The following is a 13,606-nucleotide window of genomic DNA, read 5'->3' as shown; positions in this document are numbered from 1 at the left end:
CATACCATTAAATTCCTGGTTTTGTTCTAATTTCTGCCATATTCCCATTCCAGAGGCGAATGCCCCAAACTTTTCGTGATCCAGCCACTGCTCCATTGAGGAAACTCTCCGTAGATTTGATCAAAACATACAAGCATATTAATGAGGTAATGCCTGCAGCTGTCTTTAATGTGACCTTGATGTTTGTTACAATACATGATTTAAATGGATTTTCTATGAATAATCTCATCAAGAGATCCAGAGAATTGAGTTTTTTCCTCAGGTCTTGTTTGAGGTCATGGCTGTCATGGTCCTGCTTTCTGTCCAGCACACAGGAAATCTTTTATCTGGGGTTTTATTTTCTCTTGCTTTATAAACAAACCTTGAGCTGGCAGGACAAGGAGACATGAGTGGCACAAGCGCACTTTGAGCTCAGTAAAACTTTATTACTAAGAGCTTTTAAGAAAAATGCTGAAGTGCTTTCCATAAATGATTGAATTAAATAGTACTGACAAATGGAAAATAAAAAGTTGTTGAGATTAATACAGGAAAGCATCAGTTAGTTAAAAACTTTTGAGAATTAAAGGGAATGTGAATGGATTCTTACGGTGATTAATGGTTTCCTTGGAATTCATTAATCAATGTTGTGGGAAGATCAAGTGGCAATTGTTGTTTCCAGCCTAGTTAGCATTTTGAGTTTTACTTTGTGCACAGTGTGCTGGGATGTTTCTGTTCCTTTGGTCCTTGTGAACTCCAGAGATTGGTGTTACTACATTTATCAGTGTTATTATTATTCTTTATTGTGTCAGTACATTTATCAGAGTTATTCTTTATTAGTGTTAGTACATTTGTCAGTGTTATTATTTATTAGTGTTAGTACATTTCTTTAGCTCTGCTTTCCCAGGTCTTCAGTTTTTCAAGACTTTCCTTTGGAATAATGACCTGACTTCAATCACAGCAATAGGAGAAGAGGATTGCTAGGTTTTCCACTTGGTTTTCCACTTGGTTTTTCCACTTTAAAACCATAGGATGCTGAATAAAAGTTGATTTTCCTCTTTCTTGAGCTGCTGTGCTAAGCAGGGCTCTTAAGGAAGCTCCTTTTCCCCTCCAGGTTTACTATGCAAAAAAAAAACGGCGGCATCAGCAGGGCCAGGGAGATGATTCCAGTCACAAAAAGGAGAGGAAAGTTTACAATGATGGTTATGATGATGACAACTACGACTACATTGTGAAAAATGGGGAGAAGTGGATGGACCGCTATGAAATCGACTCTTTAATAGGCAAAGGATCCTTTGGACAGGTAATGGCTCCTTGTGGATTTGTGTAATTTCTGTGGATCACTTGTATTTAATTTGAAGTGCTATTGCTGCTTCATTTTGAAATTCAAACTCTTTTTTTTTTCCTCACTCCTGTCATCCTGAGTGCCTGTTCAGACACTCGTATTTTGTGCTATTTCACGTTACTACAGGAAACATTTAATTATATTTCAGTGTGTGTTGCATTTTACTATGAGAAATCCTCCACCTTTTGCCATCTGTTGACAATTTTGAGTTTGGTTTTTGGTTTCGGTTAGGTTTTTAGTTTGAGTTAGGTTTTTAATTTGAATTGCATTTTTAAATTAGAACAATCATTAGTGCTGGATCATACCTCTTATAAATGTCATTAGCAGCAGTAGTTTTGATTGGTTGCAGTTTTAGCCAAGGCTGGGAGGAGGATGGAGCTTTCATTTTGTAGTCCTTAGTTTTTCTCAGATTTACCAGTCCTTTTACAATGTTGGTTTAGATCATTTTATTTGCATATAAAGTGACATTATTGCAACAAACATCACCAAATCAGTTGCAGCTTTATTGTTGTATCATCAGAAGAAATAGAATTAAAAAGGAGAATTCTGAATTGCGAAAAGTGAAGAAGGGAGTTTGGGTGGGTTTTGGAAATTGGATTTCCCTGATGGTTTTGGCTTCTCTTGCAGGTTGTGAAGGCTTATGACCGAGTGGAGCAGGAGTGGGTGGCCATCAAAATCATCAAAAACAAGAAGGCTTTCCTAAACCAGGCCCAGATTGAAGTGAGACTGCTCGAGCTGATGAACAAACATGACACTGAGATGAAGTACTACATAGGTATTGAATTAATTACTCCTCATTGTTATTTTATTATGAATGGTTTAGGTCTTGCTGTAGAGCTTAGGCTGCTTTCAGCTGATTTCCAAATCTATTGTGGAATATTTGTGATGATGTTTGGTGGTTCCTGTGGAACTGGTGGGTCCAGTGAGCTCAGGAGGTGTGGGGAGGAGTTGCAATCAAGTGTGGGAAGCCCAGCAGGACATGGAATGGTGAGAGAATCCCAAAGGTGAGAGAACAGGAATTTGGAGAAGGATGTGTGGCAGGAAATGGCACCAGGATGGGAGCAAAATGTGCCATCTCAGGTGAGTTATAAATAGAGTGCACAGGAACTGGATAATGGAGAAGACAAATCCATGGACACCAAGCTGACCAAAAGTCCACCTTAATTAAAACTCCAAATTCTTATGGTGCTCATATTCAAGATTTTATTATGCCAGAAAGAAGAGTGTGTTGCTTTTTCTCTGAAATGTTTTTCCTGTTTCAGTTTTCTTGTGGCAGCCTGAAGGTTTGACAATGACAAACCCTGCTGGCCTGTGAACAGAGGAATGTGATGAATATTCCACTTATTTAATGAAAAAAAAAATCTTGGATTGGTTTCTTTTATAAACTGAGATTGTTCCTGAGGGAAATGAATGCAGTTCCTTGAGGATATTGATCAGTTTTATTAATTGAAATAATCAGCTCATAAATTGCAGTGATGTCATTGTGTATTTTAAATTATTCTCACAATTAAATATTTCCTCTGTAAATGTAAAGGAGTGATAACTTATTTTGATAATATATCCCTTCACAAGTTTTTGGTTAATTCAGCTTTACTGAGGTGCACCTGAGGATGTGAAAATGTCCTCTTGTCCTCCAAGCAAGGCAGAAATATTTTGGAAATCCCACAGAACCAGGAAAAAACACGATGCTCTTATTGTACTCAACACTCACCTTCCTACACACTGAATAAAGTATTTAAAAGATTTCACAAATTTTTGCACCCAAGGATGTGTAAGATATCCCTCTGTAGCCCAGACATGGCAGAAATATTTTGCAAATAACACATGAAAAACCCCAATGCTTTTCTTTTACTCAGCACTCGGCTTCCTACACATTGATTAAAGTATTTAAAAGTTTTCCCAAGATTTTCCAGTTTTACTGAGGTGCACCTGAGGATGTGAAAATGTCCTCTTGTCCTCCAAGCATGGCAGAAATATTTTGGAAATACCACAGATCCTTGAAAAACCCCGGTGATTTTATTTTACTCAGCACTCAACTTCCTACACATCAATTAAAATATTTAAAAGATTTCACAAGATTCCCAGTTCGCAAAGATTTTCACAAAGAAATTTTTTCACAATTTTTTTCCCCCCAAAGATTGCCAGTTTTACTGAGATGCACCTGAGTATATGAAAATGTCAAGCATGGCAGAAATATTTTGTAAATAACATACAAAAAACCCCAATGCTTTTCTTTTTCCTCAGCACTCGGCTTCCTACACATTGATTAAAGTATTTAAAAGCTTTCCCAAGATTTTCCAGTTTTACTGAGGTGCACCCAGGGGTGTGAAAATGTCCTCTTGTCCTCCAAGCAAGGCAGAAATATTTTGGAAATCCCACAGAACCAGGAAAAGACACGATGCTCTTATTTGACTCAGCAGTCAACTTCCTACACGCTGAATAAAGTATTTTAAAAATTTCACAAATTTTTGCACCCAAGGATGTGTAAGATATCCCTCTGTAGCCCAGACATGGCAGAAATATTTTGCAAATAACACATGAAAAACCCCAGTGATTTTATTTTACTCAGCACTCGGATTCCTACACATTGATTAAAGTATTTAAGATTTCGCAAGATTCCCAGTTCGCAAAGATTTTCACAGAGGAATTTTTTCACAATTTTTTTTCCCCCCAAGATTTTCCAGTTTTACTGAGATGCACCTGAGGATGTGAAAATATCCTCTTGCCCTCCAAGCATGGCAGAAATATTTTGTCAATCCCACGGGACCAGGGCAGAAAAACGACGCTCTGTTACTTTATTGATGGTCCTCCTTCCTACAAGCTGTGCTGTAATTAACCTATCATTCATTCTCTGCCTCTATTAATGATCTTTTCCCCTTTTCCCCAGTGCATTTGAAGCGTCACTTCATGTTCAGGAACCACCTGTGCTTGGTGTTTGAGATGCTGTCCTACAACCTGTACGACCTGCTGAGGAACACCAACTTCCGCGGCGTGTCCCTCAACCTGACGCGCAAATTCGCGCAGCAGATGTGCACGGCCCTGCTCTTCCTGGCCACCCCCGAGCTCAGCATCATTCACTGTGACCTAAAACCAGAGAACATCCTGCTCTGCAACCCCAAAAGGAGCGCCATCAAGATTGTGGATTTTGGCAGTTCGTGTCAGCTTGGGCAGAGGGTGAGTTTGGAGGGGAAGATGGGTGAAAATTCTGGTTTGCGCTGCTGAAAAATGCAGGATTTTTATGTCATGATACTCATCTAGCTCCATTGAAGCTTCGTTCATGGTGGTTTTAGAACAATAACTCAATTTTTGATAGAGATCCACAAGAGCTTTAAATATGAGTGTCAGAATCCCGGAATTGTCAAGGTGGGAAAAGATTTTTAAGATCAAGTCCAGCTCTGAAACAGCAGCCCCACATTCACCACTAAACAAAGTCCAAGAGTGCCACATCTTATTTTGAATAATTTAACAACCCACCGCTTCCTTTAGTGCCTTCCTTTATCTATTATGGTAGATAAAAATCCGCCATGTGGTAAACTTGCCATGTTTTTCTATTTCTCCTTGGCTGTGTTCTTGTGCCGTGTCAGTGGAGGATGTATCAGCACTTGATTGTAGAAATCTGCAGTGCTAATAACTAAAACAAAAATTTAAGTAAAGATAAATTAATAAAAAATTTCTTTTATTATTATTATTTTATTCCATCTATATTCCTCTTTCCATTAGTGTTGCTTTAGCACGTCCTCTGTTCTTGATTAGAGACACGGTAGATTGGATCTTTAGGAAAAGAATTCAGGAATTCATGGACTAACTTCACCAAAAGTGCCCCAAATATCTCTTGAGGAGCTGGCATTGGCTGGTAGCACCCCATTGCTTCTTCCCAGAATAAATTTAGGAAGAGTGGATCAGAATATGGAATATTGTATTGAAAGCAGCAATGAGACAGAGATTTAGATTAATAAAAGAACTCTGCTACAAACTCAAAGGAAGGGCTGAAGGAAGACACCAGGAGGTGAAATGACATCTGAATTATTTATCCAAATCCATTATTTGTCGATAATAAGATAATTTTGAAATATTAAGAATCACAATTTCAGAATTGTGACATGACTCAAGCTGAACTTCCAGCCTTTTTCTCGTGAGCGTAGCATTTTCCTAATAATTAGCAGTTAAGTACTTTTATTACTTTATTGAACATACAGATTTTATTATCCCTGATACCTCATCTTTCCCTGCACCAAAATAGGATTTCGTGGCAGTTGTGTTTTATCCCTTGGAATTTTCATTCCCTTGGGATGCTGTGTGTGATTGTGACTTTGAGATGCTTTTATTGCAGATATACCAATATATCCAGAGTCGTTTTTATCGATCACCAGAGGTGCTACTGGGAATGCCTTATGACCTTGCAATTGATATGTGGTCCCTTGGGTGTATTTTAGTCGAGATGCACACTGGAGAGCCTCTCTTTAGTGGGGCAAATGAGGTAAGTTCTATACCAGCAACTGGGTTTCTTGTTGTTAATTCCCATTGTGATTTTCATCTGTTTAATTGGAATGCATAAATTAGGGAAGTCTGGTAATTCTGAAGGGATTAAACATCAATAACAGGATTTTTGTCGGGTCACAAAATTGCCTGTTCATAATTTTCTGTGTTTCCCTCTTAGTCCTTAATTTGTTGGTCCATATTAAATTTTTCTTAAATTAATTAACTTAGAACCTGTGTGAGTAGCTTGTGCCACAGCTGGGCTCGCTGTCACTTGTCCTTCACAAACCCATTTTATTTGGGACAGGTGGATCAGATGAATAAAATAGTGGAAGTTTTGGGGATACCACCAACCCACATCCTCGACCAAGCACCCAAAGCAAGAAAGTTCTTTGAGAAGTTGCCAGATAGCACTTGGAACTTGAAGAAGACCAAAGATGGAAAAAGGGTAGGTAAAACAATTAGGATGATAGATAGATAGATAGATAGATAGATAGATAGATAGATAGACTGATAGATAAAACTATATAAAATAGTGATTTGCTACTTTGTTTTGGTTCGTGTTACTAAAAACGCAGCTCTGTTGTTTATTTTGTTCTGTCTTGTCAATTCAATAACATTTCCTGTCGTGTTGAATAGTTTCCTGATTTGGTTTGGAATATTAAATATTCTTTTGATCTGGAATCTGTGCACACAACCCCAGGGCTTCACACACTGATTCCAAGCCGTTCCTCCCTCCCCACAGGAATACAAACCACCGGGAACTCGCAAACTCCACAATATCCTGGGAGTTGAGACAGGAGGGCCGGGTGGGCGCCGTGCTGGGGAGTCAGGTCATACTGTAGCTGACTACTTGAAGTTCAAAGACCTCATCTTAAGGATGCTTGACTATGACCCCAAGACACGAATCCAGCCCTACTACGCCCTGCAGCACAGTTTCTTCAAGAAAACGGCGGACGAAGGTACCAACACGAGTAACAGCGTGTCCACGAGTCCTGCCATGGAGCAGTCACAGTCTTCAGGAACCACCTCTAGTACATCCTCAAGCTCAGGTGGGTGATAAAATTCTGCTTCCTAATGTTGGGCATTGAACAGTCTCCCCAAGGAATGGGCACACAGCCCTGAGGCTGCCAGAGCTCCAGGAGCGTTTGGACAGCACTGCCAGGGATGGCCAGGCTGGGATTGTTGGGGTGCAGTTGGACTGGATGGTCCTTTTGGGTCCCTTCCAACTCAGAATATTCCATGATTCTGTGAAATTGTTAATATTTTTTTCCCATACTGTCAAAAATACCAGTCATGATCACTTAACAATTACTTTAATCAGCTGCAACGGGTAAAACAGAAAACCCCCCAAAACCCAACCTAGGTGAGCAAAACTGTGAGTGATTGACATTGATCTTACACTTTTCCCTTGAAGCACTTGATAAATCTTTACCATTGTTTCATAACTGTAAATTCTGTGTGCCTTTAGTCACTGAGCACGTTGGGGTTTTCCAGGTGGATCTTCTGGCACGAGCAACAGCGGAAGGGCGCGGTCGGACCCCACACACCAGCATCGACACAGCGGTGGGCACTTCACTGCTGCTGTTCAAGCTATGGACTGTGAGACACACAGCCCACAGGTAATGCCCAACAGCTTCGTGCAGAGCAGATAAAGCTGTAAATTCTCCCCCATGTGGACAGGTAATGGGTGTGTAGGTGGATCTTGGTCTTTTAGTAGCCTTTAATCAGCTGTGTTGTTCCAGAGGTTCCTCTGATGCTGTTGGCACCTTTCAAGGTATGAGCTACAACATTTTAATTTCATTTCCTTTGCTTATTGTCCCTGGGCTCCTCAGACAGAGGTCAGAGCTTTATTTTTTCGAAGTGTTATGCAAATGCTGTTAAATGCAAAGCTGCTCCTGTAATTTTGACAGCAAAGTCACTTGTCAGACCTCCTTTAACTGTTTGAAAATAGCATCCAGGATGTGCATTCATTTTTCTTATGGTATATATAGAAAAGTATTGGAAATTATTCTTAAGTACATGCCTGCATTTTTAGAATAATTGTGCAACTTCAAGTCTTCCTTAGAGTTTTAAAAAGCAGACATAAATGCCAATAACCTAATCTCTCATATTTTGTTCAAGACAGAGAAGAACTGGAAATTATACTTAGGTACATGCCTGCTCTTCTAGAGTAATTGTAGAACTTCAAGGCTTGGTTGAAGTTTTAAAAAATTGGCATAAATACGAGTAACCTAATCTCTCATATTTTTTTCAAGATAGAGGAGTATTGGAAATACATGACTGCATTTTTAGAATAACTGTGCAGCTTTAAGGCTTGGTTAAAGTTTTAAAAAGCTTGGCATAAATACAAATAACCTAATTTCTTATATATTGTTCAAAATAGAGAAGTATTGGAAGTTATTCTTAAGTACATACCTATATTTTTAGAATAATTGTACAACTGCAAGGCTTGGTTAAAGTTCTAAAAAATTGGCATAAATACGAATAACCTAATCTCTCACATTTTGTTCAAAATAGAGAAGTACTGGAAATTATTCTTACATGCTCACATTTTTAGAATAATTGTGCAACTGCAAGGCTTGGTTAAAGTTTTAAAAAGCAGGCATAAATGTGAATTACCTAATCTGTCATATTTTGTTCAAGATGGAGAGGTATTGGAACTACACGCCTGCATTTTTAGAATAACTGTGCAACGTTAAGGCTTGGTTAGTGTTTTAAAAAATAGGCATAAATAGGAATAGCTTCATTTCTCGTGTGTTGTCCAGGAACCGACCGGACGTGACGCTGAGCTGTCAAGGTGCTCAGAGGTTGGATGTTCTTGGAGGTCCTTTCCAGCCTTTGTGATGGTGCGTTTTGGCTCAACGACAGCTTTGATCTCACCACTGTGCTTTGCCCCGTGCAGGTTCGACAGCAGTTTCCTCCTCCCATCGGCTGGACAGCCACCGAAGCTCCCACCCAGGTCACCGTCGAGAACCACCCGGTTCAAGAAACCACCTTCCATGTAAACCCTCAGCAGCAGAACGCATTACACCATCACCACGGCAACAGCTCCCACCACCACCACCATCACCACCACCACCACCACCACCATGGACAGCAAGCCTTGGGCAGCCGGACCAGGCCGAGAGTCTACAATTCTCCAACAAACAGCTCCTCCACCCAGGATTCTATGGAGGTGGGCCACAGTCACCACTCCATGACATCCCTGTCTTCCTCAACTACTTCTTCCTCTACATCTTCCTCCTCTACTGGTAACCAAGGCAATCAGGCCTATCAGAACCGCCCAGTGGCTGCTAATACCTTGGACTTTGGACAGAACGGAGCTATGGACATGAATTTAACAGTCTACTCTAATCCGCGCCAAGAAACTGGCATAGCTGGACATCCCACGTACCAGTTTTCTGCTAATACAGGTCCTGCTCATTACATGACTGAAGGACACCTTGCCATGAGGCAAGGCATTGATAGAGAAGAGTCTCCCATGACAGGAGTTTGTGTTCAGCAAAGTCCTGTGGCTAGCTCGTGACTAAACTGAAACTAAGTTTGTTTCTTGTGTGTTTTTATAGAAGTGGTGTTTTTCCAAAAAAACAAAGTGCAAAGCTGCTTGAATCAGAAGGAGATAAACTCACTGAACCGCTACAGGAGGGCAAAGTTGACTATTTTTTTAAACTTGAAAAGATTGCAAAGGGACAATGAAGTTTGTTTTGGTTTTTTTTTTTTTGGTTTTTTGTTGGGGGGAGGTTTTTTTGGTTGGTTGTTTTTTTGTTTTTTTTTTTTAAGACCCATGTCTGGACCCACCTTAACGGATAGCTTAGTGGTGTTCATCTTTTGCTTCCCCCATTTTAACTTGCCACAACCTAGTCATAGTTTGGTTTTCTTGGGGAGGGGTTTTGATTTTTTTGATTTTTAAATTTTTTTTTTTTTGCTCTCATTCAACAGGGGTTATTGTTCAAATGTTAGTCGTAGTTGCAAACTAGTTTCTTTTTAAAGGCATTGCACATGATTTCTAAAAAGAGGCCCTTTGAAATTTTGTGGGTGGGAGGGGGAGTGAGTAATATATATATTTTTTTTAGTTCCCCAAACAACCATGGGCACAGAAATGCAGTACTGTAAGAAAGAGGGACCTTCAGATTACACAAATATATTATTCTTCAGCTGTAAAAAGGGACGGTTGTGACGGAGTTTGTGAGGCACATTGAGCATGCGAAGTGGCGGTGAGCAGAACTCTCCTTTTCTGAATCTACTGAGGATCAAAGCAGCAATTGTGATGGGAATTCTGTGGGTGCCACCTTTTGGAGCCCACGGGCAGTTAGGATGGAAATCTGACTGGTTTCATAACTGAGGTGCACTGAGAAGCAATCAACGGGTCGGTCCTGGCCAGTCCTGGGGAGGTCTAAGTGGTGGTCTTTGGGATAACCTTTGGCCTTATGGATTTGGACTCTTAAGTTAGAAGAGCCTACCATTTCAGATGCAATCACTTTTGGACATGCTTTTGCAGACAGTCCTTAATGCTGAAAACACAGAGAATGGGTAATTCAAGAGGCCTTTCTTTTAAAATAGACTTTTGTGACCCACTTATTGTAAGGTATTGCAAGGTCACTTTGCGTGTGTCATAAAGTTGACTTCCTTATTGGTTGAAGGTCACAGGAGTAGTGGTTTGCGTTTGATGGAAATAGCTACAACTGTGTCCCTTCCTGCTTTTTACTTTTTTCTTTTGCTTTTTCTCGGCACGTGGTTTTCTCCACCATTACTTCTGCACAAAGACGTCTTCTGTTCATCCTGAACATTTTTAAAAAAAAAAAAAATGCAGAATTTTATGTGACTGCTTTTTTGCCTCACAATTATGCTGTGAATTTTACAAAAATTTATTTTCTTTTTTGATAATTTATTGTACCAAAGCTGTTTTTATAGCACATAGATGTCTGTAACCAATAATGTAGCAGTTCTGCACTTTGACACAAGGTGTAACTAGACCATTTTTAAATGTCAGTTGAAAAATTATGGCTGTACTATTGCTTAAACAAAACTGGAACTGTTGTTGAATTCATAGCCAATACATTTACAGCAATCTGTGTACTGAAGATAATAGATTGACATCTACTTGGAGACTATAACATCTGTTACATTATCAATGTGTTCAGGCTTCTGAAGGTTAAAAGGGACACTAGATCCAGAAGCTATGAAACCAGCAGTTGATTCTTGTATTCCTTATTAACATAATTGTAAACTTGAAGGCAAAGACCTTGATTGCATGAACAGGTCCAAAAATTTAATAGGCTGAGTAAAGCAAAACCCTCATGGGAGACCTGAGGTTAGCAGGCTGTATTTAACAGGTGCCTAATTTTTGGGTAACGCTGCCTTAATATAACACAGTCAGCTTGGCAGTTGCAAAATTTACGGGCCCGTCCCAAGAGATTTTTTTTTTTTTAAATTTTCTTTTTTGTGGGAAAAGGAAAAACAGAAACAGCTGTGTGAAAAAAAAAAACACCCTTGGTGAAAGAATGAAGGTGAGTTCCTTGATTGCCCCTCCCAGGTGAACAGTGTTGCCCATCCTCTCTTACAGAAGCAGTGATCTACCTCTGCCAGTAAGACCTTGGAAAAGTTAATTTTAGCAGCAAATGGCCAATTCCATGGGGCCAAGTCATTTCTTCAGTGGAAAAGGTGGAATTTTTTATACTCACAGTGACAACACAGCAGCTGACTACCGTGTAAATGGGAAGGAATCCTTGGGATTAGCATTTTTTTCTAAATCATGGTTTTCTTAATGAAATATTTCTTTTTGTACCAACACATCAACCCTGTGGATGAAAGCAGATTTTTTTCCCCTGTTTTTTTTTTTTCTTTTTTCTTTAATTGGTTTTGTTTTCTTTCAAAGCTCAGTAATTCAGAAAATTTTACAGGATTTGGAAGGCTGTCACCTTAGAAAAGGATGCTGAGTTTAGCAATATTTAAAAACAACAAAAAAAAAAGGAATCCAGTTCTTACTGCTGTCTAGGAATATAAGGGTAATAATGGAATCTGGGTAACGCGCCGGTTGCCACCCTTTTAGCAAGCGCCAAAAAAAAAAACAAAACCCACCCACTAAACCTAAAGCAGTTCAAAGAAATAACCTCTACATCAAGAAGAAAAAAAAAAAAAAATCATAAAATCCAGTGCTTCTGCATACTGTGTTATGTTACAGTCCAGTTTTGTGTGCTTTACTACACAGTTTGGTTACAGGACTTCTGTGCATTGTAAACATAAACAGCATGGAAAAGGTTAAATACCTGTGTTCAGATTGTAAGATCTAGTCCGGACTTGCTGTGTATATTGTAACGTTAAATGAAAAGACAAGCCCTTTGTATTATAGTCATGCAGTCTTATGTATGATAAACAGTTGAATAATTTGTCCTCAGACTCTTTACTGTGCTTTTTAAAAAGTTAAAAAAAAAAAAGGAAGAAAAAAAAAAAGAAAAAAATAAGAGTAATTTAAGAAAAAAAGAAAAAAACAAACAAAAAATGTAAACGTAGTAAGTCTTCCTATGCAATTAACCTACTCCAAGCCATGGTATGGTAGGTATAATTATACTATAATATGTAAATATCAGATACATGCAAACAGACTTAAAAATATGAAAGTAAAAGTTGGAGGCGTAACAGCTAATTTGGAGTTGTTAATTGAAAACCAGCGAGGTCTGCGAATCACTGATGTGTGAACACAGCTCTGCTTGCTTCTCATGGACTGTGCTTGTAGTTGGAGTTCTTTAATCCTCATCTCTTAGTCTGAGTGTTCTGTTGTGCTCTGCAGCTTCCTCCCTATCCCAGGCAAGCTGCCTTTGAGGCCGTGGAATGGGATTTTGGCACTGGCCTGCCGTTATCCCCAGAACCCGGCCCAGTTCCTCCTGCATCACCAACTCCCTGGCTTTGGGTGCAGTAGGACCTGGTTTGGGAAAAGCTGATTTTCCTCTAGGTTCTGCCAAGTGGGAGGAGTTTTCCGTGTCTCTGCAGTGATTCAGCCAGGTTATTTCCAGGCTCCCAGTCCTCCTTCAGTTCTGGGACTGCTGAATTACAGCTGGTGGCCACCAGAGCCTGGCAGAAGGACGAGTGAAACTCCAGTTTGAAACTATTCCACGTAAAAATACGTCAACTTGATTAACCTCCTAAAATCCTTTAACTGTAAAGCTCTTACGGCTCTTGTGAAACCTCAGATGTTTTCAAACCCGTTGTAAAACCTGGAATTGCTGCACACAGCCCCTGGGAGTGGTGCCAGTCCTGCTGTGTACGTGCAGGAGATGCAGGTACATCCTTGAACCTCTCACTCGGTTCCTTGTCTGTTTATCCCTCCCAGGATTGCAGTTTTCAACCTTTCAGCCTCAGTTCTTTGCATTAAAAGATTGTAAATTTAGATGATTCTCCATCCTGATTGCTCAGTCCTTTGGGAATAGCTGCTCTGCCAGGATTTGGGATTCCATCCTGTAAGTACAGTGGTGTCTCGGGGGGCCTGGATGCCACAAGGGTTGGGTTCACCTGGAAATGTCACTTCATCTCCATTATTTATCACTCTGCCATCCGTGTTTTCATCACACCATCCCTGTGCTTGTATTTTATCCTGGACAACTTGAAAAAAGGCTTTTGAAGATCCTCTGTGGAAGAATTCCCATTGAATCCCATCAAGAACATCCTTTCTAATGAGGGAGTGAGTGGAAACTCCAGCCTGGCGACACAGAAGGTGTTGTGTTGGTTTATTGAACAAATGCGTCCCAGTAAGATCAGTCTGGAACCTCCGGATAGGAAGGAAGTGTCTTTGTGGTCAAAGATATGCAAGGA

General features: G+C 39.9%; 1 protein-coding gene across 3 annotated transcripts in view; it reads left to right on the top strand.

Annotated features, from left to right (window-relative positions):
• The window catches only part of DYRK1A (dual specificity tyrosine phosphorylation regulated kinase 1A), a 73,964-nt gene extending 61,770 nt beyond the window's left edge, over window positions 1-12,194 (top strand). Inside the window, exons 4-12 of one of the 3 annotated variants that reach the window (XM_062488187.1) lie at window positions 54-146; window positions 1,091-1,279; window positions 1,949-2,096; window positions 4,209-4,495; window positions 5,652-5,798; window positions 6,105-6,245; window positions 6,543-6,849; window positions 7,295-7,419; window positions 8,703-12,194. In XM_062488187.1, coding sequence (XP_062344171.1) covers window positions 54-146; window positions 1,091-1,279; window positions 1,949-2,096; window positions 4,209-4,495; window positions 5,652-5,798; window positions 6,105-6,245; window positions 6,543-6,849; window positions 7,295-7,419; window positions 8,703-9,326 — 2,061 coding nt within the window. In that variant the 3' untranslated portion in view covers window positions 9,327-12,194. Of the gene's footprint in view, window positions 1-12; window positions 147-1,090; window positions 1,280-1,948; window positions 2,097-4,208; window positions 4,496-5,651; window positions 5,799-6,104; window positions 6,246-6,542; window positions 6,850-7,294; window positions 7,420-8,702 lie in introns of all 3 variants that reach the window. The other 2 variants (XM_062488188.1, XM_062488190.1) reach the window with 2 other exon arrangements.
• Window positions 12,195-13,606: the final 1,412 nt, after the last annotated feature.

Source organism: Cinclus cinclus, chromosome 2 (assembly GCF_963662255.1).
Source record: "Cinclus cinclus chromosome 2, bCinCin1.1, whole genome shotgun sequence".
Lineage (NCBI taxonomy): Eukaryota > Metazoa > Chordata > Aves > Passeriformes > Cinclidae > Cinclus > Cinclus cinclus.
The sequence above is the reverse complement of the archived record's forward strand: the minus strand, read 5'-3'. Positions and strand labels throughout refer to the sequence as shown.